At 36.4% G+C, this 24,926-nt stretch overlaps 1 protein-coding gene, 1 long non-coding RNA gene and 1 other non-coding gene across 3 annotated transcripts; 2 read left to right on the top strand and 1 right to left on the bottom strand.

Annotated features, from left to right (window-relative positions):
- The first annotated feature begins 3,942 nt into the window (after window positions 1–3,942).
- On the top strand, window positions 3,943–5,801 carry LOC140008444 (uncharacterized). The gene is made up of 2 exons (XR_011815823.1): window positions 3,943–4,160; window positions 4,605–5,801. It is a non-coding gene; the product is annotated as an uncharacterized lncRNA (long non-coding RNA).
- A 13,380-nt stretch (window positions 5,802–19,181) lies between these two features.
- LOC113692901 (uncharacterized) lies at window positions 19,182–21,716 on the bottom strand. The gene is made up of 3 exons (XM_072053444.1): window positions 20,298–21,716; window positions 20,009–20,144; window positions 19,182–19,225 (listed from the first exon to the last, which is right to left on the bottom strand). Exons 1-3 carry the CDS (start codon window positions 21,714–21,716, stop codon window positions 19,182–19,184), a joined length of 1,599 nt encoding a protein of 532 aa, XP_071909545.1.
- Window positions 21,238–21,344, top strand: LOC113694368 (small nucleolar RNA R71). Its single transcript, XR_003449325.1, has one exon. It is a non-coding gene; the product is annotated as a small nucleolar RNA R71 (small nucleolar RNA).
- Window positions 21,717–24,926: the final 3,210 nt, after the last annotated feature.

Here is a 24,926-nt window from a genome sequence, read left to right on the forward strand (position 1 = left end):
CGCCAACAAGCTAACATATACTTCTTCTCTTGCCCTGTTTATTAGTATTACCTATACGGCGGTGCTCATTATTGCGGAAAATGCTTAAAACCTCATGAACGAACCTATTTCATCCATCTCACTTGCGCTACTGCTTTCCGCAAGAAGAGAATGCATCCTGCTACGGGTGGGAGCGAATTGTTAATCGAATTTCCGACGGAATTTAATTAAAATTGGTGGATTGATTTCTATTCAGTTTCGGGAAAAAAGAAAAAAAAATTTGAATTTTGAAAGTGGTTAGTTAGTCTAAAAGTGATTATGAGTTTTTGGTTTTGGTTTTAATCGAAAACTGATTTTGAGATTTCCTTTTTTTTTTCTTCTATTTATATACATATATCATATTTTAATTACTTAATTGTGCCTTAGGATATGACATGTAACACATGCATGCAAACCCTATGTTACTGTGAACACTTACTAGTCCTAATTACCTTCTAAGTTCTAATTAAATCAAAACATGGTTAATAGGAGTACACGTTACTCCAGTTCGAATTTTTAATAGGTGTTTTTAATCAAATTTCAAGTGGATGAAATCGATTTTAAAATTGAATTCTGATTTCAATTCAATTTGATTTTGATTCAGAGAATGTGAAATTGATTTCAATTTCAATCGAAAGCATAAAAGCACAAAAACGTCCATTTCTAACCAATTTTATTTAACCGAATCACCGATTAATCGACCCACTCTCATCTCTAGCATCTATCGTGCAATGGTTTTAGTCTAATTTACTTCAGTGAAAACAAAATTATGCTAAATCATTTTGCTCGGCGCAAAGATCATATGAATTCTTATGCATTATATTCACAAAATTAAAGACATTCACATGAGAATTCAAGATCAGTTAAGTAAGGGGGATTAGGGTCAGAGCTGACCCAATTCTTGGCACTCCCAAAGAGTGCGTGCCTTCAACAGCTTGGGACGTTTACCACCTTTAGAGTCAGTCAAAAGCGATGATGCAATCAAGCATAGTCAGAGAATCCCAAAAACCTCATGCCAGTGCATGAGCATGAGTCATGGGAATTAGATTATAGATAGGATGATGATGGCACTTAATAGCTAGGGCACTTAGCTAGGCTTGGAATCATTACCCACAGTGGGCTGCTTGCATGCTTGGATGCGCTTTTAGCCTTTGGATTACCTTAATTCAGCGGATTATGCTGTGTAAGAATCAAATTAAGCCACCATAATGAATTAAACTATTGTTATTAAGCTGCGGGGGAATGGAATGTGATAAAGCCTAAAGGCATGATGAACACATCCTAATTGTGCGAAGCGCTAATTGGGCAGTGCGCATTTTTTCTTGGTTCTTGTACGAAAACAATTTTAATTAACTCCAGGAATATGTCCCTTGCACTAGAAAAGCTGCCTTATGTTCTTCATGGTCCATTTCACTGAAACCTTTTTTTTTTTTTTTTAAATTTTTCAAGCCCTCCAATTGCTTGTCTACTCTAGGGTATAAATTATGATAAAAAGGATTTTCTGCAATCAATTTGCTGAAAACTTTATCTACCTTTATTAATTTGGCGAAAGCTGTCTTATTTCCGCAGCAACTTTTGGATGAAATGTCAAAGTTGAACTTCCCAAGGCCGAAGGCAATTCGGATTTGAAATGGGATAGTTTTGTTATGCTAATGAAATGACTAGCTCTGGCGTCATTATCTGCTTAATCCCAAGTGAGCAAGACGGTTTTCAGTTCTAGTGGTAAATAAATCTAAGGTCGAAGAACCCTTGAAAGATTAGACCTCGTTCATGTTTCACACTATATATTTTGTTTAGTTTAATGCTACTCTGATCAATTAAGCTTAACAAAGTTAGTATTATATAGGATGGAATTGATAAAGCCTGTCGTCGTGCTTCTGCACCGTAATCAGCCGCACGCTAAAGTTGCATTCACGGAAAGGCGCAAAAACGGCATGCAACAGATCATCATTATTTGATTTCTTGCTTAAGGATTTCAGGGTTCGATCTTAATTAAGAGATTGCCGGACCGTGTAGTATTAATTAGGGTTTCGCAAAAGCTTAGACGATTGAAACCTCGCATGCTACTTCATGAAAGATGATTCATTTCATTAATCACTACTGGGTTCCTTTTTTTATTTAGGAAAGTTGATGTGTGTATTTATTTAGCTTCAAGTGTTCAAAGTTTCTTCTGCGGTGGATCCAACTTCACCCGTACCGTATATAGTAGGATATATATAGCCATATATGCTGATTGCCTGCCTTTTTCTTTTTTTTCTTTTCTCCCAATAATTTGCACCTTGAAATTCATTCATGCATCAAAGCAGCATCAAGGTAAGCATCACGCATGCATGAGCGAAGTAATCAAGGACTCGATCCATTTTGATGATAGTATCAAATTGAATGGAAGGCAATTGGTAGTATTGGTACTCTTGCTCTGCCCGATTCATGACTAGAGAGTTTCTCCGGCCCTTTGCTAATCGGGGCTAAAATTCCGGAAATTAAAAATGTCAAAATAAAAATAAGGCTTGATATTATTAGAAATATTCAAAAAAAAAAATATCGTATTCATAAAGAAAAAACATAGACACACTTCAATGAGCATGGAAAATATACCGGATTGCTCGATTAGGATTGGAATCGTCAGGTCATCCATAACTTTTTGTTTTATTCACTTCAATCAAAACAAGTATTCATTTTTATTGAATTGACAAGTTTCCTTTGTTTACTCATATCTAGGGGCTCTAATTGGAGATACCATTGTTTCTGGTACAGAAGTTCCTATAAAAATAGGAAATGCCCTCCCTTTGAGTGCTGTAGTTAAAACCAGTCCCCGCCGGAGCCACATTTCCTATCTCCTAAAGTCCATAGTATGCAATATAACTATAAAAAGGGAAACAGCCAATTTCATTCCTAAATTTCTTCACTAGTGCCGACTTAGTTTATAACTTTTATTTATAACCAATTTGATATGAGGAATTATTTTGCGATTCCAATTAAGGACGTCCATGACGATATTACCATCTAAAATCGATCTGGCTCTTAATTGATTAACTACATAAGGGCATTTTTTGGGTGCGTTACTTACATGGTTGTAATAATTAAGTAAATTGTGTAACAATTCACAAGATTACACTTTAAACACTTTTATTTGGTGATTTTTCACACGTTTTTAAAATTTTATCAAATGATTTTTTACGTGATTTTCTTGATTTATTACAATCCTGCGAGTGACGTTCCTAAAATATCTCTATTTAGTTGACCAATTAGAAGTCAGATTGGTTTTAAGTAGTGGCGCCGTCACAAAAGTCATTAATTGGAATCGCAAAATAAGTTCACGTATCAAATTAATAGGAATAAAAGTTAGGGACTAAATAGGTAATAGTGAAATAGTTTAGAAACGAAATTGGTCATTTTTCCGGTATTTATTTCCAAACAAAAAATATATCTTGATATTTCCAAACAAAAAAATCATTTACTTATTAAGTATAAACACATATATCCTGAAACTCCAGGAACAGATCTCCAGTGACAAGGGTGGATAAAGACAGCAACCAATTACAAATCGAAACATCACAGGATTCCAAAGGCCCTAGTTCTATTAAAAATAAAACATAAAAAAAACTAAAGAAAGTAAAAAGAAACCACGTTAATGCTGCATTAGTCAAAGGATAAATTCAATTTCTGTTACCCATGATGAGTACAATGCAATCCACCTCCCAATCGATCAGGCTTCTTGTTAAACAAATTCTCGACTTCAGTGATTGGAGAGAAAAAGAACCAGTAGCAGAAGAAAGAAAAACACGGATAATGAATTTATTACTACAAGCACTCCTCCAGAATTTTGGACGGCCGTTCGGCTTGCCAGGGGGAATAGAGTAATCAAAAAGTTCGTTGATCAGGAAAACATTTGTGTTCCACACAATTTTTCCAAGGGACCACAAATCCACCACCTTCCCTTCTTGGCTTCTGCTATAAATATCCAAACAGAGACCCATATTCTTTCCCAACAAGCAAATTGTATTATACATCTTTGGCTTCTTCTGCATGAAAAAGGCTGATGTAGTGGGGAACTCGAAGCTAGTTAGCGGAGAAGAAATGTGAAGGCAATGATGGCTCTGATATTCAACGATCAGGTGAAGAATAAGCCATTTGTAAGGAAGGTATGAAATGATGCACGGGAGGAAGGCGACAGAAGAGAGTGAGCACACATGGTTCTTTGCATGCATATGACTAATGCTTGAAGCTCTGTGTGCTCACTCTCTCTCTGTCACCAACCCTACGTGCAGCCCCTCAAATATAGGTCTCTTTTATCATTTATGCTTTTATGTGTGTGTGTGTCTGTGTATTTCTTTATTTATGTATGTATGTGTTATATATATATATATATATATATATATATATATATATATATATATATATATATATATATATATATACATGTGTAGTTGTAGAACTGTAGATTATCTATACACACACTGCACGGGGCCGTGAAATTATGTGATCGATCTTCGCATGTTCGCTGTTACATGTCCACTTTTTAGTGTATCATAGTTGCAGTACAATTTCAATTTCCATAACAATTTTGTTGTGACCTAGCATTTCAGAGGATGCAAATTAAGAAGCTGGAATTTTATTCTCAGTATCTGAGTGAAAGGAGGATGAATAAGTTACAGATCGATCACGACCGCGGGTAAAGCATACATGCATGTGATGTGAGTGAAAATCTTGGTTTTATTATATAGTACATAGTAAATATATCTTCTGTGTGCAGTATGAGTCTACAATATTTGTCGTACAGCTGCTGGAGTAACATGTATATATATATATATCAAATGTAATGATAGATAAAGATGTTATGCAAATTTACAGCAACACACAGCTATTTAAATATATTAATTAGCAGTGTGTATAATTAAATTGATTTCCATCCATATTAATATCAACTGCAACATGTGAAAATATATAGCTTTGTGTAGAAAAATCATTGCGTTCTTGAGGCTACAGGATGTGGATCACAGGCAAAGGCTGCTAAATCATTTAGACAGCAGGAGACGACATGCATTAGACTAATTGTCGGCGACGCTTGGCTTAGTGGGGATCCTCCTACATGGTGAATAACCAAACTCCAATTGAAATGAAATCTTTTGGATAAATCAACACAATTTAGGAGGAATCAATAAAAGGGCATCAATTATTCAAATCCTGGATTTTTGAATTGAGGACGGTACAGAGTTATTGAGGAGGCACACCGAGCAGAATACTACAAGCTAACTGCTTTGGATCCAACGCTGATTCCATGAACGTGGAGTGCTGTAAATTTGAAGAAATTTCATGCATAGTTTTGATGTGTTTCGCACTAAAAGAGATACCAGGTTCGTGTCAGGGATGTACGGAAGAAAACGTGGTTGTTGAAGGGGTCAAGCTTAAAAAGAGTCCAAGCATGCTGCTGCTGCTCGGAACAGGAGAACATGCCCTCCTTTACGCTTGGATGAATATCTGCTCTTCTCCTCATCATACCCATTGAATTCAAGCTTTCTCAAATCATTCTATACATTGTTGACAGACCTTGTTGGTAGTCTGAAGTCTTTAACACTTGATATGCTGCTTGATTACGGACGGTTAAACTATAAGTTCATTAGATTTAAGTCATGGAAATTGTATCCATCATCGTATCATGAATAAGGGTTAAAATCTGTAATTCAATGTTCTGATTCGACTATACATGGTGCAAGTGAACCTTTGACCAGTGTCGCCACCCATCTTTTTGATATCAGACAACAAGCACTATTGTTTCTGTTAAATGTGATCTTTTCTGCTTGTCGATTGTACCAGCCAAACACTTTATCGGCTACGTCGTAATGTTCGAACACAACTCAACAATATGATGGTGCTTCTCAAATCATGGAACCAGAAGTGGACTTTTTTTACGCATCATGATTAGAACTGCAAGAGGGAAGAACTCGCAAAAAGCATACAGTAGTAAGAGCTTCACATACTTGCAACAAAACATACCACAACTCTCCATTAACCTTCAAAAATAATAGTGTGTATTTAAAGTCCGACCCACGAGTTTTCGAAGGACTCACTCTTCTAAGTCATGAGATGTTACGAACGAGTGGGTAAGAATAAGATTTGCTAGTAACTAGTAGTTAATGTGCATCGGATATGAAAGGAGAGAATTGATTTCACACTCAAAACGTTGAAACTAATTAAGTAAATGTTTTTCGGAATAGGAAAAACAAATTAAAATTACTTTTGGGGTTATTATCACTTTACCCCCTTAATATTCGATGCCACTATCAATTTCCCCCTTAATATTATCTTTTAGTCACTTTACCCACAAGACTAACGGTCAAACTTAACAGAATTTGTTAATTAAAGTAAAAAAACAAGTTTAGCCCTTAAAGTTATTATCATTTTACCCCCATAAACTATAGTCTCATTATCAATTAACCCCATAAAGTTATTTTTTAGACAATTTATCCAACAATTAAAGCAATTTAGCAAGTTAAATAACTTTAGAAGAAAGAACACTCATTTTTGTATAATAAAAACAATAAAAAATTTAGAGTGGCTCTTCTCCTCTTTAGTATCAAGAAAAAAAGTCAAAATATTAATTTATTTCTTTTTGGCAATCTTATTAATATTAAAAAAATAGAAAGATATGGAGGGGGAGGGAGAGGGGGAAAGAGAGATAGATAGAGAGAACTCAATTCATTTTTTAGAAAATACAAATAAGAAAGAATTAAATTCTTTTATTATTTTAAAATTATTTCACTTTACTGTTTACCACTAAATTTCAATCCTAATCCTAACAACCTTAAATTAATATGATGATATTAGCCTTTTTTTAATTTTTTTTTGTAAAATCTAATTTTCTGTCTCTTTCTTTCCTATCTCTTTTTCTTTTCCTAGTATTAATAAGTGTGAAAAAAGAAATTTGAGAAAACCCTTTTATTTTTATATTTTTGGATCTCTTAAAGTGAAAAGAAAGAAGAATAATCATTCTAAATTTTTTTTTAATTATCTATATAAGGATAAATATATTTAAAAAAAATTTACCATACTAGTTAGATTAACGATGAAATAAAATTCCAAAAAAAATAATGTTAGGAATTAAGTCGATTATATCACTATAATTTAAAAGAATAAAGTAATAATAATAATGTAGTAATGCTATAGAATAAAAGGGTATTTTTGTCCAAAATTTCTTAACATGTTAAGTTGAATTACTTATGGGGGGTGAAGTGACTAAAAAATAACGTTAATAGATAAACTGATAGTAGTGATATAGTTTAACGGGGTAAAGTGATAATAACCCTTACTTTTGCCAACTTCGTGCTTTGAATCTTATTTGGTATTAATTTGGATCTCCATAAAGCAAGAAAAACAGTTGAAATTTAGATGTAAAGGAGCATCAGACTCTCGAGGATAAAACATTAATTAGGGCTCCTACAATATACTACTCCCTCCGTCCCGTTTTGTTAGTCTTGATTTTTTTTCACACAGATTAAGAAAGTGTAATTAATTTGGTTGGAAACATAAATTTAGATTAATAATTTCCTAAAATACCCTTATGCTAATCACGAAGAGTGTCAATTAATATCAGTTACAGCTAATGGATTAGTATTGGAAAAGCTCAATGTATTCAATGTAGTGGGTTAGTATTTAATAATAATGTATTAATAACAAGATATTTAATAAGGGTATTTTAGATAATTTGAAATATTACTATATTTCTTAATGGAAAAGTGGACTATAATTTGGGACAGACGAAAAAGGAAAACAAGACTATCAAAATGGGACGGAAGGAGTATTAGACTATGCCAATCCTTCTCAAGATTCCAAATTTTAGCATGCTCGTCAAAGTCAATATCACAAAAGAGAATGAATCTTGTATTCAAGGAATCACGTTCCTGGTTAACTAATTTAGAGGTTAGTATCATTTATTATCAGCACCACCCCGTAAGGATTGAGTTAAATTTGCGTGCTTGTTGCCTTCGCTGGGATGTAATAATCGTTCTCGTTGCCCTTAGTTTTCCATCACCTGTCACCGCTCGGGATCATAATGGGCTACCGGCCTACCATCCGGATTTGAAAAGAGTGGAAAATTGAATGATTTTGCCCCTGATGACCCTGCAATCCGAGTTAGGATGAGATTGTTTGTAGCAATGGATCGAGCCTGCGTCAAAAGCTCCTTGCGCGAAACCAAGTCGTCCTCATAATTGCGCGAAACCAAATTTTTTCTCTTTTTTTTGTATATAAAATAATGTGTTTGGATTGTAAATTATTTGAAATATTTTTACTGTAACACTTTTTTTGATATGATATACGTGAGATAAAAAAAAAAGATTGAAAATATGTTAATATAATACAATCAAATCAATATGTGTAAATAATGTGTAAATAAAGTAAAATAATGTTGAATCCAAACACAATTGTCGCCGCTCGGGATCATAATGGGCTACCGGCCCTACCTTCCGGATGTGAAAAGAGTGAAAAATTGAATGATTTTGCCCCTGATGACCCTGCAATCCGAGTTAGAATGAAATTGTTTGTAGCAACTAGCAATGGATAGAGCCTGCGTCAAAAGCTCCTGACGCGAAGCCAAGTTGTCCTCATACTTGCGCGAAACCAAATTTTTTCTCGCGCGAGCCCATTGTGATCCAAACCTAGTAATACTTTTGTTCATTTATTTTATTTTTAATCTCCTAGGGGTGTTATTTTACTCTCCTAGGCTTCGTATTGGTAGTTGTTTTTTGATCTCCTAGGGTGTTTTTAATCTCCTAGATTTTTTTGCTTTCTGTGTTTTCATTTTTAAGTCAGATCTTAGCCTATTTGAAGTAGTTGAATATTAGATTTGAATATGGAAGACGAATTCATTTGAGAGTTGAAGACGTGATTTATTTTTGTTTTGAATACATTGAAGTTTCAAAGTGTGATTATTTTTTAAAATTTTTTATGTCTCAAATTTCTTGATTGTTGCATATTTGATTTTGATGCCCTTTTCGCCATTAGTGTACACCTAATGCAATGAAATTATAGCGATTTTCAATTCACACTTAGATCACAAGTAATCTAACATATTATATAAATTTACACACTAATAATTATTATCTTATCTATCTTACTTGTATATGCTTTTCCGGATTATTTTTTCAAAATATGAACACCTGAAATCCATATTAATCAGTACCCAATAAACACTCAGCAGACAAACCTTTCTTTCAAAATAAATGTGATTCTTGCGTCAAAATAGCTTTTAAGTAACTGATAATTCTTCCAATAGCAAATGGCGGCCCAACGTGCACGACGCTTGAAGGGCCCAATTGTATGGCACCCCCTCTTTATCTTCTGGGAAAGCAAACCCCAGGCACTATAAGATGACTTGACTGAGTCAGAGGTCATTGTTGGGTTGGGTCATGTCAAACCCCAGCTCCATCATTTTATTCGACCGATGTATTTTCCCTTCCTCGGGTACCAAAAGGGTTGGCACATGAAGGTTTAGACCCAAAAGAGCCGTGTCTATTAAACCCAATCAACTCTTTAACTCTAATATCTCTTCTGATTTCAGACGTGCATGTTCATCTGGAATCTTCCGTCATGTTAGGAATTTATTATGGAGCTCGTGAATGCCTCCGCCTGCTCGGACTCTATTAGTCCGTCACACTTTGTCGACAACAAATACCTCATTTCGAATATTTTTAGACAAGATGATCGACAAGATTGCTCTGAAGAGGCGTTCCACCTCGTCTACCTCTGACGAGGTGATTGTTGAGCGGCCAGGGTTAGTCTACAGCGCAAGCTCACCTGCCAAAAATATGAAAATGACCGGGGTCTTATCTCCCAATCTCACTCTATGGCAATGGATTCAGTCATAAATCTAATCAGTAGGGCAGTGGATGGTCATATCAATTTGTCAATCACTAGCCATCTCTACCGTCGAGATGTGAGGTGTTGGGTGGTCCATACGCATATCCGAGGTGAAGGCAAAGTTGATCCGATTGGTCAAGACAATCCTTCACCTTCGGGCGGCGAAGACGAGGTCTCTCGGGGTAAATGAGTTTAAATAGTCATCTCGGTTATGACAAGTCGAGTCGGTACCACAACCTTTTTACCCAAGACTACCAACATCTCGGCTATTTGTGGCGTGAGTTGTAACTGATGGAATGATTTGACTACTAGCCACCCTACTGCTCAAACTTACATTTGATAACGCTGCCCTAAACTGCTTCATGATGTTAGGCAGGGGATAGACCTTATCATTCCATCCCTGGGCACAACTACTACAAATACTAATATAATACTCCTACATAAGGTATGCAATTTAATCCACACATTCAACTCCTGAACTATAACTAAATTAAGCATCAAAGTGAGATTGGGCGACAAGACCCTGTCTTCTTAGTGTTTGGTAGGTAAGCTCGTGTGCTTGTGACTCGGTTCGTTCGACCAGAATTCACCTTGTTAGAGTTATAATTGCAAAATAAATTAGAAGAACATTCATGAAAACTTGTAACAATTGAAAAAGATTTGCGTACCAAAAGACAAGTCCCGGCTAGAGATGCATTTTGAATAGTAGTAGTTAGTGAACAATCAACAATATCCTTTCTTCTACCAATTAGAGAGAATACCTTAAGAGAATTAAATCAAAACACTTCCAAATCAAAAGTGCCAAACTACAACAGCTAATTGACGAGTTGGGGAAAAAAGAAAAGAAAAGAAAAGAAAAAGACTTGCTCTATAACATATTACTAGTAAGATTTTATGACAGGCCAAGTAATTCAAAAGAATGCTCAAAAACATCTTGATTTAGTCGCTAATATTGAAATTCTAAAAAATAGAAATTTTTTAAAATTCGGCTTGTATTATGGATACTAATAGAAACTTAACTATTATGGCAAGAAAAGATTTGATTCAGCAAAAGAAGAAGAGGCAAAAATTCAAAAAGAATCTATGTAAAAACCATTATACACCAATTAAACACGTCATTTAGAATTTTGTCCCAGAGAATTCTCCCAGGACCTCTTTCAGAAATTTCATTTCATCTCTTCGCTTCTTAAATTATCTGTTCAAAAAAAAAAGGGATAATTTCAGAAACTGACAGGTGCCGAACCTGTGCAATAATAATTACAAAAAAGTCCTAATTACCACCACAAATAATTATAGAATAAATCCAAGTACTGGAGCAGGGACCCTAGGTGTGCAATGGGTTACTTGATTCACCCTATTCCCGAAGATTTTGCTTGATCCGATATACCAAATTAGTCTATAAGAATATTACTTTTGTGTACAATGGCAAGTAGGGTCGATTCCACAGGAAGCGGGTAGGAAATTATTTCTTTCCAAATTAGTAGAATGGAATTGGGGGATTTTCAATAGGAGACAAACAAATAAAATAAAAATAAGAATAAAAATAAAGCAAACTAAATTCAAAACCAACTCACAAAGCACAATTCACTAAAAATAGCAATTAATAAGATTCCACCCAAAGGATCAACTGCTCAGGCACGGTCCAATTAAATGATCATCGATGCAAAGATATTTCACCCATTCATCACTAGGTTGGTTATAGTTATCAATAAGCTCTGACAACCAATTCTTTCTTACCTTTTCGACAGTCAAGGTACAACCATTGACTGCTTCCCTAACCAGATAACAACCCTAGGTACGACCGTAGGAATTTAATTACCCAATTGCATTAAATCTAGAAGAACCCAACCCTAACCAATAAACACGCTAAGAGGGTTTATTTAAGCTAGATCTTGCGTTTTCCCATCATAAAACCAATTATGGTGGTTGCCACGAGGTGTTAACTAAATGAACAATTACTGATTTTATTTAATTAACGTGGCAGTAGACTATTAATGTAGACACCAAATTTTTGGTGTAATTTCATTTACTGTTTATTTTTAGTTTTTTATTTATCGTGTTAGTTTTATTCGATTGTTAGTTTTTAGTTTTTAGTTTTTAGTTTCTAGTTTTATTTTTATCTTTATTTTTAAGTTTTAGCATAGAATTTCTTGAAAAAGAGAAAAAAAAAGAAAAATCATAAAAAAGGAAAAAAAGGAAAAAGAAAAATAGCAATTTTGTTTTATTTGGCTTTATTTATTTTTAGTCATTTCTACTTTATTTATCTTTTATTTTATTTTCGTTTGGTTCATTTAGAAAAAAAAAAGGGAAAAATGAAAATGGAAAATGAAAAATGAAAATTGCACATTGTTGTTTCTAATGTTAATTAATTTGTTTTGTTATTTATTTTCACTATTTTCAATTTTGTTTAATTAAGTTATAAAAAAGGGGAAAAATGAAAATGGAAAATGAAAAATGAAAAATGAAAATTGCACATTGTTGTTTCTAATGTTAATTAATTTGTTTTGTTATTTATTTTCACTATTTTCAATTTTGTTTAATTAAGTTAAAAAAAAAAAAGAGTCACGCATGTCAAAAGCTGCGTGTTGCCGCAGCTTGCAAAGAAGGATTTGGCAGCCCTTTGGCTGTAATTTCAGAGGAAGTGGCTGGGGGTTTTAGGGTTGAATGTCCCATATAAATAGAAAAAGAAAGAGAGCCGCAACAAGGGAGTTTTGGGGAGAGGAGCTACGGCTGAAAAAAGAAAAAACAAAGGCCAGAGGGCAAAAGAAAAGAGGGGGTCTTCGGCAAAGGAGAGATTTAGAAACGAGAGGCAGAGGCTAGAGGAACCGGAAAAAATCTGAAGAGCGACGGGGAGGAAACAGAAAGAAATCGAAAAAAAGGAAAACAACAAGGAATCTAGGAGACTAAAACAGAAACGGTCGGAGAGCTTGAGGAAAAGGGGGGCTTCGGGAAAAATGAAAGAAAGATTCGGCTGGGCTAGGAGCCACAGACAGACAGAACGAAAAAGAAAAACAGAGGCAGGGCTTCATCTTGAGGATGGAGAAACAACAAAACAAAGGAGCAAAAACAGAGCAGAAGGAAGGCAGAGGGAAAAGCTTCGGCAGGCAGCAATGAAAGAGGAAAAGAGAGGGTGGATGGCTTCGGCCAAGCAAGGAAAAAACAGCGGAGGGTGAGGTTTGAGAAAACAACGACAAACAGAAGAAGAGGGACAAAAAAAAAAAGAGGAAAAGAAACAGAGAGAGAGACAGAAGCAAGAAAGGGGAGGTTGGGCTGAATGAAAAAATAATGGAAAAGACAGAGGGCAAAGGGAGTAAGAATGGAATTATCAGGCAAGAAAAAGGGAGCGGAAAAAACCAGAAACAGAGGGCGGCGACAGGAGCTTGAAAGAGAAGGGAGGGGGCTTCAGCTTCAAGAATCCGAAAGGAAAACAAACAGAGAAAAGAAAACAGAGGAAATGAAAGATGAGGAGCCATAAGAACAAAGGCCGCGGCTGCAAACGGAAACAGAGGAAGAAAGCTTCGGCAAGGTGAAGGGTGCATTCGGAAAGCTGGAACCGTCGGCGCAGGAAGCCGCCATCACCTCCCCTGAATCCACCATCGCCTGCGGATCACGGTTGGCCGTGACTTCGTTGGGGTAGGGAATTGCTGAAATTGTTACGCCTATGTATTGTTTGATGAAATGCTCAAACTAAAGTCTTGAGCCAAAAGAAAAGAGCTTATGCAAGAGGAATTCTAGCCATATTCTGTGCATTCCATTAATTACGGGAAGAAGGAAAATTTTCAGCTTTGCATGTCCTTTAGTTAACAAAATTCTCGAGCTTCTCCAGTTTTTCAGCCTCGCAGTCACGCCCCATTTGTAAATCCAGAGCTGGGATTATGTCAAGTTTTGGGTTTTGGCCGATGAAAATCTAAAAGATTCGTTTTGTACATCATTCGAAGGTTAGATTGGGTTTATGGTAGGGTCAATTTTTTTTGTTCAATTCCTGGAATGCCTACCGATCATGAATTCTAAAATGTAGCATGCTTTCAAATGGGCTGCCCGTTCTTGTTTTAAAGCTCCCTGTACAGACATTAGAAGTTGTGGATGGTTTTCCTAGCATCTTGTTGTTTTCATGGTTTGGGTCTTAGGATGTTTTCATTGAAAGTTTGGTTTGACGTTTTTGGCAAATATTAATGATTCTTTGCTGCCTTGTCTATTTAGTTGTTGTGATTGGATGATGTTATTTGTTTGGGTTGAAGCTTTTTGTTGATTTTAGATTGATGAACTAGGGAGTTTTGCTTGGGTTTTGCATTTAATCTACCTGATAGAATAAGGAAGAGGGTTGCAGCCGAAAGTTTTGCAGCAAATTTCATTTTTTTGTTGAATGTTTTGGATTGTTCGAAAAGTTGATTTGCTTGTTGCTGGAAGTGTTTAATATTTGAGCCATAATTGGTTTGCATACTATTACATTAGACGTCATGAAGTTATGTCACAAGCTTTGCTAGATTGCAGATGGTCTAATAGCAAGTTGGCCAGTCCTTTGGCATGAAAGTTTCTTAAGAACTTGCGCAATTTCCTTCCAAATCCTGCTTGTTTGGATGTGGTGTATGCGTGTGTTATTCCTTAATTTAAGTTTTGAAGTCTAAATGAAAAGTTTTGATCAAAGTTTGTCTGGAATCCTCATTTGAAATGAGAGTGCAGCAGCGGTGTGTTTGTTTGTGATTGCAGAAGCATAAGCCTTGTAACTTTGCGCACACTTGCATAAAACTTTTGAAAATTGCACTTTGGCCCCCAAGTCCCCCTTGTTCTGATATGACCCGAAAAATTGGGAAAAGTGCGTTTGTTTCTCCTTTTTAGATTTTAATCACCTTTTAATATGCATGAGTAGTTTTCTAACTGGATTAATTCTTATTTTTTAGGACATATTTGTGGCTTAATAATTTTTGTTGCTTTTATCATGTTGGGTATTGGGGAAACAAAGGATTTGGGTTAAGAAGTTGTTTTTGCTTGGGTTTAAGGGAGCGGGTTTAGATCATCATTTGTGGGTTTTGGTTTGGGCTAGAGGGTCAAGGCCCATCGGTCTGGTTGGCTATTTTTGGGCCAAAATAATATGCTAGCCCACTTGTTTTTTCCTTGGACTTTTGATTGGGCCAAGTGATTTTAGCAAAAACATATAATAACATGGCCCATTCCCTTGTGTTTTGGGTTTCAGTTGGGCTAGGGAAGTTTGAGCCCAAACAAATAAAGTAAAGGGCCCAATGGCCTGTTAAGTCAAGAAGCCTGATGACGAAATTTCATTCCAGTCCCCTAGCTTTCGGATATTTTCACTATGGCCCTACAAACTTTCAATTTCATTCAATTGGGTCCTTATTTTAATTGCAAATGAGTCCTTGAACTTTATTTTTCTTTAATCTTGGCCCCAAAATTTTGTCAATCTTTGCAATCAAGTCCTTTCTTCTCTTAACTTCTTAAACGTGGGTTGTTGACACGATTCAATTGATTCAAATTCATGTTTATTTTTTATCCTTTGTGATTATTTGCCAAATAAATTGGTACATTGACCCTTTTATTATTTTGGAGGGTACATTAGTAACTTCACTACGTTAGAGCTTCAACTCAAGAGAGGTATAACTTCTTTTATCTTTCTTGTCTCTCCTATGTGAACTAATGTGCTACGTGAGAAATACATGTCTACTTTGCTTTCCTAGTTTTTCTTTAATTTCTTTTATTTATGTCATTTACTTTTGTTTTTTATTTAAGTTATTCTTTATGGGGTATGTGTACACCTCTTGGCTTGTAATAGTTAGCGATTTAATTATTTTATTCCTTTTCCCCCTTTTAGATTGTAGTAGGGTCTCCCTAATGTAATAGATAGGGTTTGGATGAGCGTTCAATGAAGACCTATCGAAGTCATGTGCCTAGCTAGCAAATGTAATAGTTAGGGTTTTAATTGTCTTATGTGTCTTGCATGCTTAGTTACTACGTGTTAATTTGCTTTGTTAGGGCCTTGCATCTAGTCGAGCATGCTAAATGTTATGTGCTATGTGTTTATAAGTGTTTGGCATGTCTACTCGCTTTCCATAGCCTGAATGAATGTGATGGATGAATGTACGTTTCCACTAGTCCAACGCTAGTCGGAATTCATAGAATGGGCTAGTCCAACGCTAGACCCTTAGGGATTTCCCCTCGTTAGTACATGTTTGCATGTTCATTACATGTCATGCATTCTTTTTAGTTTTATCATTTTGCATGCCCCTCGAACTCCTTTTCCTTCCATTTTAGGATTTTTGCATTTCATGCTAGTTATAGGGTTCATTTGCTTGAGAGTCCCCTTAAATATGGGATATAGTCGAGTGTGGCTTTTTCTAAGCCTTAGCACGGTTGTATTCCCTCTATAAAATGGCAAATTGAGTCACGATTTAGGTCTTCCCGTACCCAATATGCATGAATTCCCTAGGCTCATGCATTTTTAACTCCACTCTACCATTTTATACCCTCATCACACTTTCATTTTCCTCTCATTTTGCACACGTGCACCTTTATATTTCTTCACTTGCACACGAACACTTCTATCATCACTTGTACACATGCACTTCATATTATCATTTCACATACCGTACCTTGCCCACTCACGTGCACATTTTCATATTTATTGTCTTTTATTACTTTTTCAAACTCAGGTCCTCACATTACATACATGCATTCCATTCATTTGCATCCCACTCGCATTATTCGTGACTTCTTCAAAGGCTCGTTATTGGGCTTCACAATTAATGTGATTGGCACCACTCAACCTTTGAAGAGAAATTTCCCCAATACCCCTAGGTCTAGGGTTTGCATTCATGTAATACATCCAAATGTAATAAATTCTTTGGTTAAAACAAGAAAATCTTTGATTAAATCAACGCAACTAGCCTTGGCTAGGTCGAAGGGGTGCCTTGGATTTTTATCCTTGCCTTCCCCTTCGTCAAATGTGACTCCCGAACCTTTTTCGTTGGTTTATGTGGACTAGGAGTCGTTTAAAAGGGGTTTCTTACTATTTTTTCCTATTTTTTCTAAAAATTCATTTTTTTTAGGTGACTTGGTACACCTTAACTCATTACCAAGTGGAAAAGAAAACGTGTATGACAGATCTCGGAAAAGAAAACTAAAGCTAAGGTATTGATGCCTCTGAATCTCCATTTTTATTCTTTATATAGCCGCCGTCAGGAGCTTCTCAAACGTGACCCAATTGATTGAAAACAAAAGCAAAGCTAGCCTTTTGGAGTTTTTATCCCATGCTTCTCGCGGTTCACGTGGACCGGAGTTCGGCTTTCGGTAATGTCTACCTTTTAAGGCGTGGCCACGCCCTGAAATGAGAAGTCTTCTGGAAATTCACCTCAAGATATCATTTTTAATGCTAACCACCTACAATTCACACAAATATCAAATATGAGTGAAAGTCTATTTCTTAGCACCATGAATAGCCAAAATTAGAACAAGATGACAATGCAAAATGTGCCAAATAACTGCTCTATCAAATCCCCCCACACTTAGACAATGCTTGCCCTCAAGCATTTCGGAGCTCAGAAGTGCAACCGAAAGAGCAAAGGTCATGCAATAAGCTATACTAACACAAGCACCTTTGATCCCTGACAGTGTCGCCAAAATGAAAACACAATGGACAGGTTGTAATTCAAAGAAAATATATGAATACTAGGAACGCTCAAATCAACATCACAGAATGGCATTACCATAGGCTTGCACATTTATCATATCTCCACCACTCAAAAGTGAACTAAATACACAAATCAAATGGACTTTCATAAGGTTGTAATGGGTTTAGGTAAAATGCGGGATAAGAAGGTAAAAATAGGGTGTAGTGTGTCAAGAGAATGTCCGATATCCACCACATAACCACAACGCTTCATCAGAGAAATTTCACGAGCAAGGCATTTTCATTTGCCATTTCCACTGTGCAAGTGTCGAAACTTTTCCCCTTTTCTCTCCTTTTTTTTTTTTTTGAACAAGCGGCTCGCAAGGCATGGGCATGCCTTGTAGGCTGGGGTCTTCTGCTCACGATTTTTTTTTTAATGGAGCAGATGTCTTGCAAGGCGTGGGCACGCCTTGCAAGCTGGAGTCTTCTGCCCACCAGCTCACTGCCGACTTCTTCCTTTTTTGTTTTTTCTTTTTTAATCTCAGATGCACAGAGCACCATACAACTTCTATTCCAACAACACTTGCCACCTTAGATTCATTTGGCTTGCACAAATAATGAAATTCAGACATCTCTTGACGACACAAGGTTAAACAAAAAAGTCTAAAAAGGTCATGAGTTATCAAACACGACTAATCAAACAATAGCGAAGGATAAAAGCTCAAATAGATTCACTACAGGGAGACAAGATGAAGGCATGGTTTGTAGAAAGTTAAAGAAGGTTAAATCCTAAATGCCCTTATCATTTCAAATGCATCCAGTTCAAGAAAATGTGGTCTCGACATGTATAAAATAGCAAGTTCTAGAATGCCGCTACCATGTGTGATACCCACTCAATCAAACAAAAATAGAGCAAACAAGAATAATGTGCTCATGCATGGCTCAAAAGCTCCCAAAAGTCACAAAAGTGGATCAAGTCCAGTATATCCAACATTCAACAATACTGTCAAGGCAAAACGAAATGCATAGCTAGTATATCTAACCACATACCCATGCACCTTGATTGAGTTATTCATCATAGCAAAGAACTCAACTAACTACACTTTTTTCCTTTCTTTTTTTTTCTTCATTTTCCTCCTCTTTTTTTTCATTTTTTTTTGTGTTTCTCTTTTTTTTTTTGTTTTAAAAGCAAAGCAAAAGGAGATAATAATGGAAGTCATCCCCCCATACGTAATACCTACATTGTCCTCAATGTAGAAAAGATGAATGAAGTATAAGGAGAAAAGGAGAGAAACTTCCCTGACCACCGAGAGGGTGCAGTGAGACACTAAGGCGGAGAAAGGTGAGGTGGCTGGAATCCAATGTGAGCAAAGAAAACTGTCTGATGAGAGAGATAGTGACGGTGGGGAAGGCAGCGACGTGGGATGGATGGCGCGAGGAGGAGAGAGAGAGTTTCTAGCGGCGGTGGACAAATGGGAAACCTTGGACTAAGATAAAACAAAGAAAATTGAAAAGTAGAAGCTGAGACAGTGGAAATTGATAAGACCATACAAGACAAGAAAGGAGAAAAATAGAAAGTGGGATTAGAGAGAATTCTGGTCAATCTTTGACTGTCGTTGGCGCAAAGATTGGAAGGCGTGGCCACGCCTTGGAAGCTATAGTCTTCTGATCGTCAATTCTAAAGTTTCATTCCTTAGGCATGATCAACTAGAGTGGGCATGTCTAACTGCCAGCTTCCTGCCACAAAATAATAACCCACTAAATGACACTAACACTTAACAAAAATTTCAAAAATATAAGAAAATTAAAACAAAAGAAGCCTTGGGTTGCCTCCCAAGCAGCGCCTTTTTTTAATGTTTTTGGCTAGACATAGCACCACTCTTTAGTCTGGATGTAATTGAATTTTCCTTGTAATTGGTGGCCCTCCTCCGGGATCCACATGGCCATTGAGTGCAACTTTTTTTCTAAATTTTCTCTCCATTTTTAACTCATGAATTGCTTTCATCCTATAGGAATTGTTCGCAACAACCTTGAATTTACCCCTACAAGCAAACTTAGAGAATTCTTGCACAGAGAGATCAGTGGTATATATAGCAAACACAGAATGAGAGTTAACAGGATGTTTCATTGTATCAAAAATATTCAAATGGACTATTTCTTCATCAAATTTCATCGTGAGAGTACCCTTACTAACATCAATTTTAGTCTGGGCAGTACTCAAAAATGGTTTTCCTAATATAATGGGTGATGGATTTGGGGCACTTCTATCATCCATGTAAAGCACATAAAAATCAGCAGGAAAAATTAATCCATCTACTTGCACTAAAACATCCTCAACTATCCCATCCGGATAAGCACATGTACGATCAGCCAATTGAATTATTATCCCCGTTTCTTTTAAAGGTCCTAAATTTAGGGAATCATAGATTGACTTAGGCATCACATTAATAGAAGCCCCTAAATCTATCATGACATTTTTGATACTAGAATGACCAATCTTACAGGGGATAGCAAACATACCTGGATCTCTGCATTTGGGTGGGAGTTTCCTTTGAAATACAGCTGATACATTCTCTCCTACCATCACTCTTTCATCACCCCTTAACTTTCTTTTGTTAACGCTCAAGTCTTTCAAGAACTCTGCGTACTTGGGTACCTGTTTGATCGCGTCCAATAGGGGGATGTTTACTTGAATTTTGCGAAAGACATCCAGGATTTCTTTTTCCTTTTCTGCCCTCTTTGTCTTTTCCAACCTGCAAGGAAAAGGAGATAGATTAGATTTAATAGGGATCGAAGGAATAGATGTTACCTTAGACTCTTCGCGAATGCGCCCTTCCTCTTCAATTCCCTTTTCTATCTGCTCCTCACTTTTGCTTTTCGAAATCGTCAACTTAGATCCCTCCACCTCCTTGTCACTCCTTAATGTCATGGCACTTACATTTCTGAGGTTTACCTCAGGTTGCGATGGCAATTTCCCATAGACGTGGGACTCCAGGCGATTAATGGCAGTTGCCATTTGACTCATGCGAGTCTTCATATCTTTCATGCCTGCTTTGGTGTCCTGTTGAAACTGAGTAGTGCTAGCTGTCAAGGACCTAGTCTCTTGCTGGAGTTGAGCAGTGGTCGTGACTAGGGTTCTAGTCTCCTGCTGGAGTTGAGTGGTAGTCGTGGCCAAACTCTTGACAATTTCCTCCAAAGAACTTCTTGAATTGGAGAACGAGGGTTGGGACTTCTGTTGCCAAGGTTGCTGAAATCTTGGTGGACGATTGGGGAATGCATTTTGTGGTCTATTACCATAGCTGAAATTGGGGTGATCTCTCCAACCAGGGTTGTACGTGTTGGAGTATGGGTCGTACGGTATTTGAAGCGCGAGCACGCCTCCAGCCATGTTCACTTGTTCAGCCCCATCCTCTTGCAATATAGGGCATGAGTCAGTGGGGTGACCCACATTTGTGCAGATTCCACAGGCCTTTGCTTGATGCATGTTTCCCATAGCTAATTGTCGTACAAAAGATGTCAGCTCCGATATCTGCTGCTGAATGGACGACGTCTCTACCTCGTTGACCCTACGAGTAGGGTTACTCTCACGAAAGCCAAACTGTTGAGAATTTTCTGCCATTGACTCAATGAGTAGCCATGCTTCCCTTGGTGTTTTGTTTGCTAATGCTCCCCCACTTGCTGCATCAATGATACTCCTGTCGGACGTCTGTAGTCCCTCATAGAAGTATTGGATCAATAGTTGTTCACTAATTTGATGTTGTGGGCATCTAGTGCACAACTTATTGAACCTTTCCCAATAATCATATAGGGACTCCCCGGGATACTGCTTAATGCTACATATTTCTATTCTTAGACTTGCAGCTCGGGATGCAGGGAAGAATTTTTCCAAAAATTTCTTCTTAACTTGGGCCCATGTTGTAATACTACCTGCGGGTAGGTAGTATAACCAATCCTTCGCTGCATCCTTGAGGGAAAAAGGGAAGGCTCTCAGTCTAATTTGCTCTTCAGTGACCCCAGGAGATTTCATACTAGAGCAAATCACCTCGAATTCCTTGACGTGTTTGTGGGGTTCTTCGCCAGAGAGACCATGGAAAGAAGGTAAGAGATGAATCAGCCCCGACTTCAGTTCGAAAGTAGTATTCTCAGCCAAAGTGGGGAATGTGATGCATAAGGGCTGGTGAGTCAGCTCCGGAGTAGCCAGCTCCCTTAATGTTTGAGTGTTGGCCATGCTTATTTCGTCTTCTATCGACTCGTTTGCAATAAATAAGGGCCCTTCTTTTCACCTCTTGGTCTCTTGCCTCCGCCTGCGCGCTGCCTTCTCAACTTCAGGATCGTATACTAATTCACCCGTGCGAGAAGAACGGGGCATAAACTAGCAAAAATACCAAGAAGAATAGAATAAAATAAAAATAAAATAAAACTGAATTTGAAAAGAAACAAATAATTCAAACGCCAGCTCCCCGGCAACGGCGCAAAAAATTGACAGGTGCCGAACCTGTGCAATAATAATTACTAAAAAGTCCTAATTACCACCACAAATAATTATAGAACAAATTCAAGTACTGGAGCAGGGACCCTAGGTGTGCAATGGGTTACTTGATTCACCCTGTTCCCGAAGATTTTGCTTGATCCGATATACCAAATTAGTCTATAAGAATATTACTTTTGTGTACAATGGCAAGTAGGGTCGATTTCACAGGGAGCGGGTAGGAAATTATTTCTTTCCAAATTAGTAGAATGGAATTGGGGGATTTTCAATAGGAGACAAACAAATAAAATAAAAATAAGAATAAAAATAAAGCAAACTAAATTCAAAACCAACTCACAAAGTACAATTCACTAAAAATAGCAATTAATAAGATTCCACCCAAAGGATCAACTACTCAGGCATGGTCCAATTAAATGATCATCGATGCAAAGATATTTCACCCATTCATCACTAGGTTGGTTATAGTTATCAATAAGCTCTGACAACCAATTCTTTCTTACCTTTTCGACAGTCAAGGTACGACCATTGACTGCTTTCCTAACCAGATAACAACCCTAGGTACGACCGTAGGAATTTAATTACCTAATTGCATTAAAACTAGAAGAACCCAACCCTAACCAATAAACAAGCTAAGAGGGTTTATTTAAGCTAGATCTTGCGTTTCTCCATCATAAAACCAATTATGGTGGTTGCCACGAGGTGTTAACTAAATGAACAATTACGGATTCTATTTAATTAACGTGGTAGTAGACTATTAAATTAAATCAAATACCCGGCCGTTGATATTCAATTAATAAAATACCCATGAACAATTAATTCAGGAAACACACGAATAACAATAAATTGGAAGAAATAATGAAGATTCGATTAAATTTCACAAATATTATGGACCGCGCCCTCGCATCAACCTTTGGGTAGAGGAGAAAATTAGCCGCTCCTCATCGTGTCAATCTCGCGTGATTTAATTGAAGTCATTCAATTATTCGCCGAAGAATTGGGGAATGGGAATTAATTGCAGTAACAACAGAGAAGGCCCTGCCTTCGTCTTCGTTTTGGAGCCACCAGTGTACGAAGCAAAAGGCTAACCGAAATTGTCCAGAGCAAGTGTAAAAATCAAAAGGAAAATAGCCGTCTGGCCTATTCTAATTGCTACCGATGAGAAAAAAAGATAAAGGGAAAAAGCGTCTGACAGATCTCGGAAAAGAAAACTAAAGCTAAGGTATTGATGCCTCTGAATCTCCCTTTTTATTCTTTATATAGCCGCCGTCAGGAGCTTCTCAAACGTGACCCAATTGATTGAAAACAAAAGCAAAGCTAGCATTTTGGAGTTTTTATCCCATGCTTCTCGCGGTTCACGTGGACCGGAGTCCGGCTTTCGATAATGTCTACCTTTTAAGGTGTGGCCACGTCCTGAAATGAGAAGTCTTCTGGAAATTCACCTCAAGATATCATTTTTAATGCTAACCGCTTACAATTCATACAAATATCAAATATGAGTGAAATTCCCTTTCTTAGCACCATGAATAGCCAAAATTAGAACAAGATGACAATGCAAAATGTGCCAAATAACTGCTCTATCAGAAACCTCCCCTGAGATTTCTGACACTTTCACTGGCACCTCCTGAGGTTCTCAAAATTTCACTGACCTCCCTTGCTTTTGAGTTTTTGGTAACAATGCAGTCCAAATCTGATTACAATATTATTTTCATGTGTGAGAAGGAATTTTTATTCCATGGCTGCCCCTTTGCTCCTTGTATTAGTAGAAGTTGAAAGAATAATAAATTATTAGAATGATTACTAAAGTTGAGGGGGTGTAAGTACAACACAAAAAATTGTAAGCACTAGATGTGCCAGGGAAAATGCCGGTTTTCATAAATCTTAAGTTAACTAGTATGTTATCTATTTAACATAACTTAAGTAACTAATTAAACTAATTAAATTACCTGCGAGTATTACTTTCACATAATTAATTTATGTTAAATACAAAACCTACCAGTTTCCCTTTCGTAAAAATATGAGTGTAATACTTTTTGAATTTTACTTACAACTATTTGTATATTTAATATAAATTAAATTATTCAGAGTAAAATGCCTATAAATAGCTAGTACTTTATTCATATAATAGAAGAAACTCGTAAAGAGCTAGTAAAAAGTGGGTAATTTATTTTTTTACTCTCACGTATTTAATTTATGTTAAATACAAAATCTAGTAGTTTCTCTTTCGTAATAATATTAGTGTAACAATTTTTTGAATTTCACTTATAAATATTTATGTATTTAATATAAATTAAATGATGCAAATTAAATTACTCATAAATAGCTAGTACTTTATCCATACAATGGAAGAAACTCGTAAAGAACTTGTATGTTATGGAATTTTTTTTTTACTTTCAAATACTTCATTTATATAAATACAAAACATGCTACTTTTCCTTTCGTAAAAATACTTGTGTAACGGCTTTTGAATTTTATTTGCAAATATTTATGAACTTAACATAAATTAAATAATTCAAAATAAAATGCCCATAAAACCTGGTACTTGGTTCATGTAATAGAGAAAACCATAAAGAGTTGGTACTTTATGAGATATTTCTTTTTTAAAAAATATTTAATTTATATTAAATAAATAACCTACTAGTTTTTTTACGTAATAAGTTACTATAATATTTTTTGAATTTTACTTAAAAACATTTATATATTCACAGCAGGCACAAAAATGGCACCTTACTCCCTAGTCCAGCTTTAATTCATGTATTAGCCATCAAGTTTGTGTTATTGTAGTTAAGCTTGATTAATCACTTTAGATGCCTTTTTCTCCAATTAAACGGGAATAATACACTCCATCTTCAGTAATAAAACCCAACTTCATAGGATATATTTGTAATTTTGGCCTTCATGATGTCAGCAAAGGGGTCCAATTTTCTATCAAGGGAGGTCAGTGAAATTTTG

This window comes from Coffea arabica, chromosome 6c (genome assembly GCF_036785885.1).
Source record: "Coffea arabica cultivar ET-39 chromosome 6c, Coffea Arabica ET-39 HiFi, whole genome shotgun sequence".
Classification (NCBI taxonomy): Eukaryota; Viridiplantae; Streptophyta; class Magnoliopsida; order Gentianales; family Rubiaceae; genus Coffea; species Coffea arabica.

Coding starts and splice junctions, on each gene's coding strand:
- LOC113692901 (XM_072053444.1), bottom strand. CDS start 21,716: ATGGCCAACACTCAAACATTAAGGGAGCTGGCTACTCCGGAGCTGACT. Junction 20,145..20,297: donor GCATTCGCGAAGAGTCTAAG/GTAACATCTATT, acceptor GCGATCAAACAG/GTACCCAAGTACGCAGAGTT. Junction 19,226..20,008: donor ACCCAAATGCAGAGATCCAG/GTATGTTTGCTA, acceptor ATTTTGTGGCAG/GAAGCTGGCAGTTAGACATG.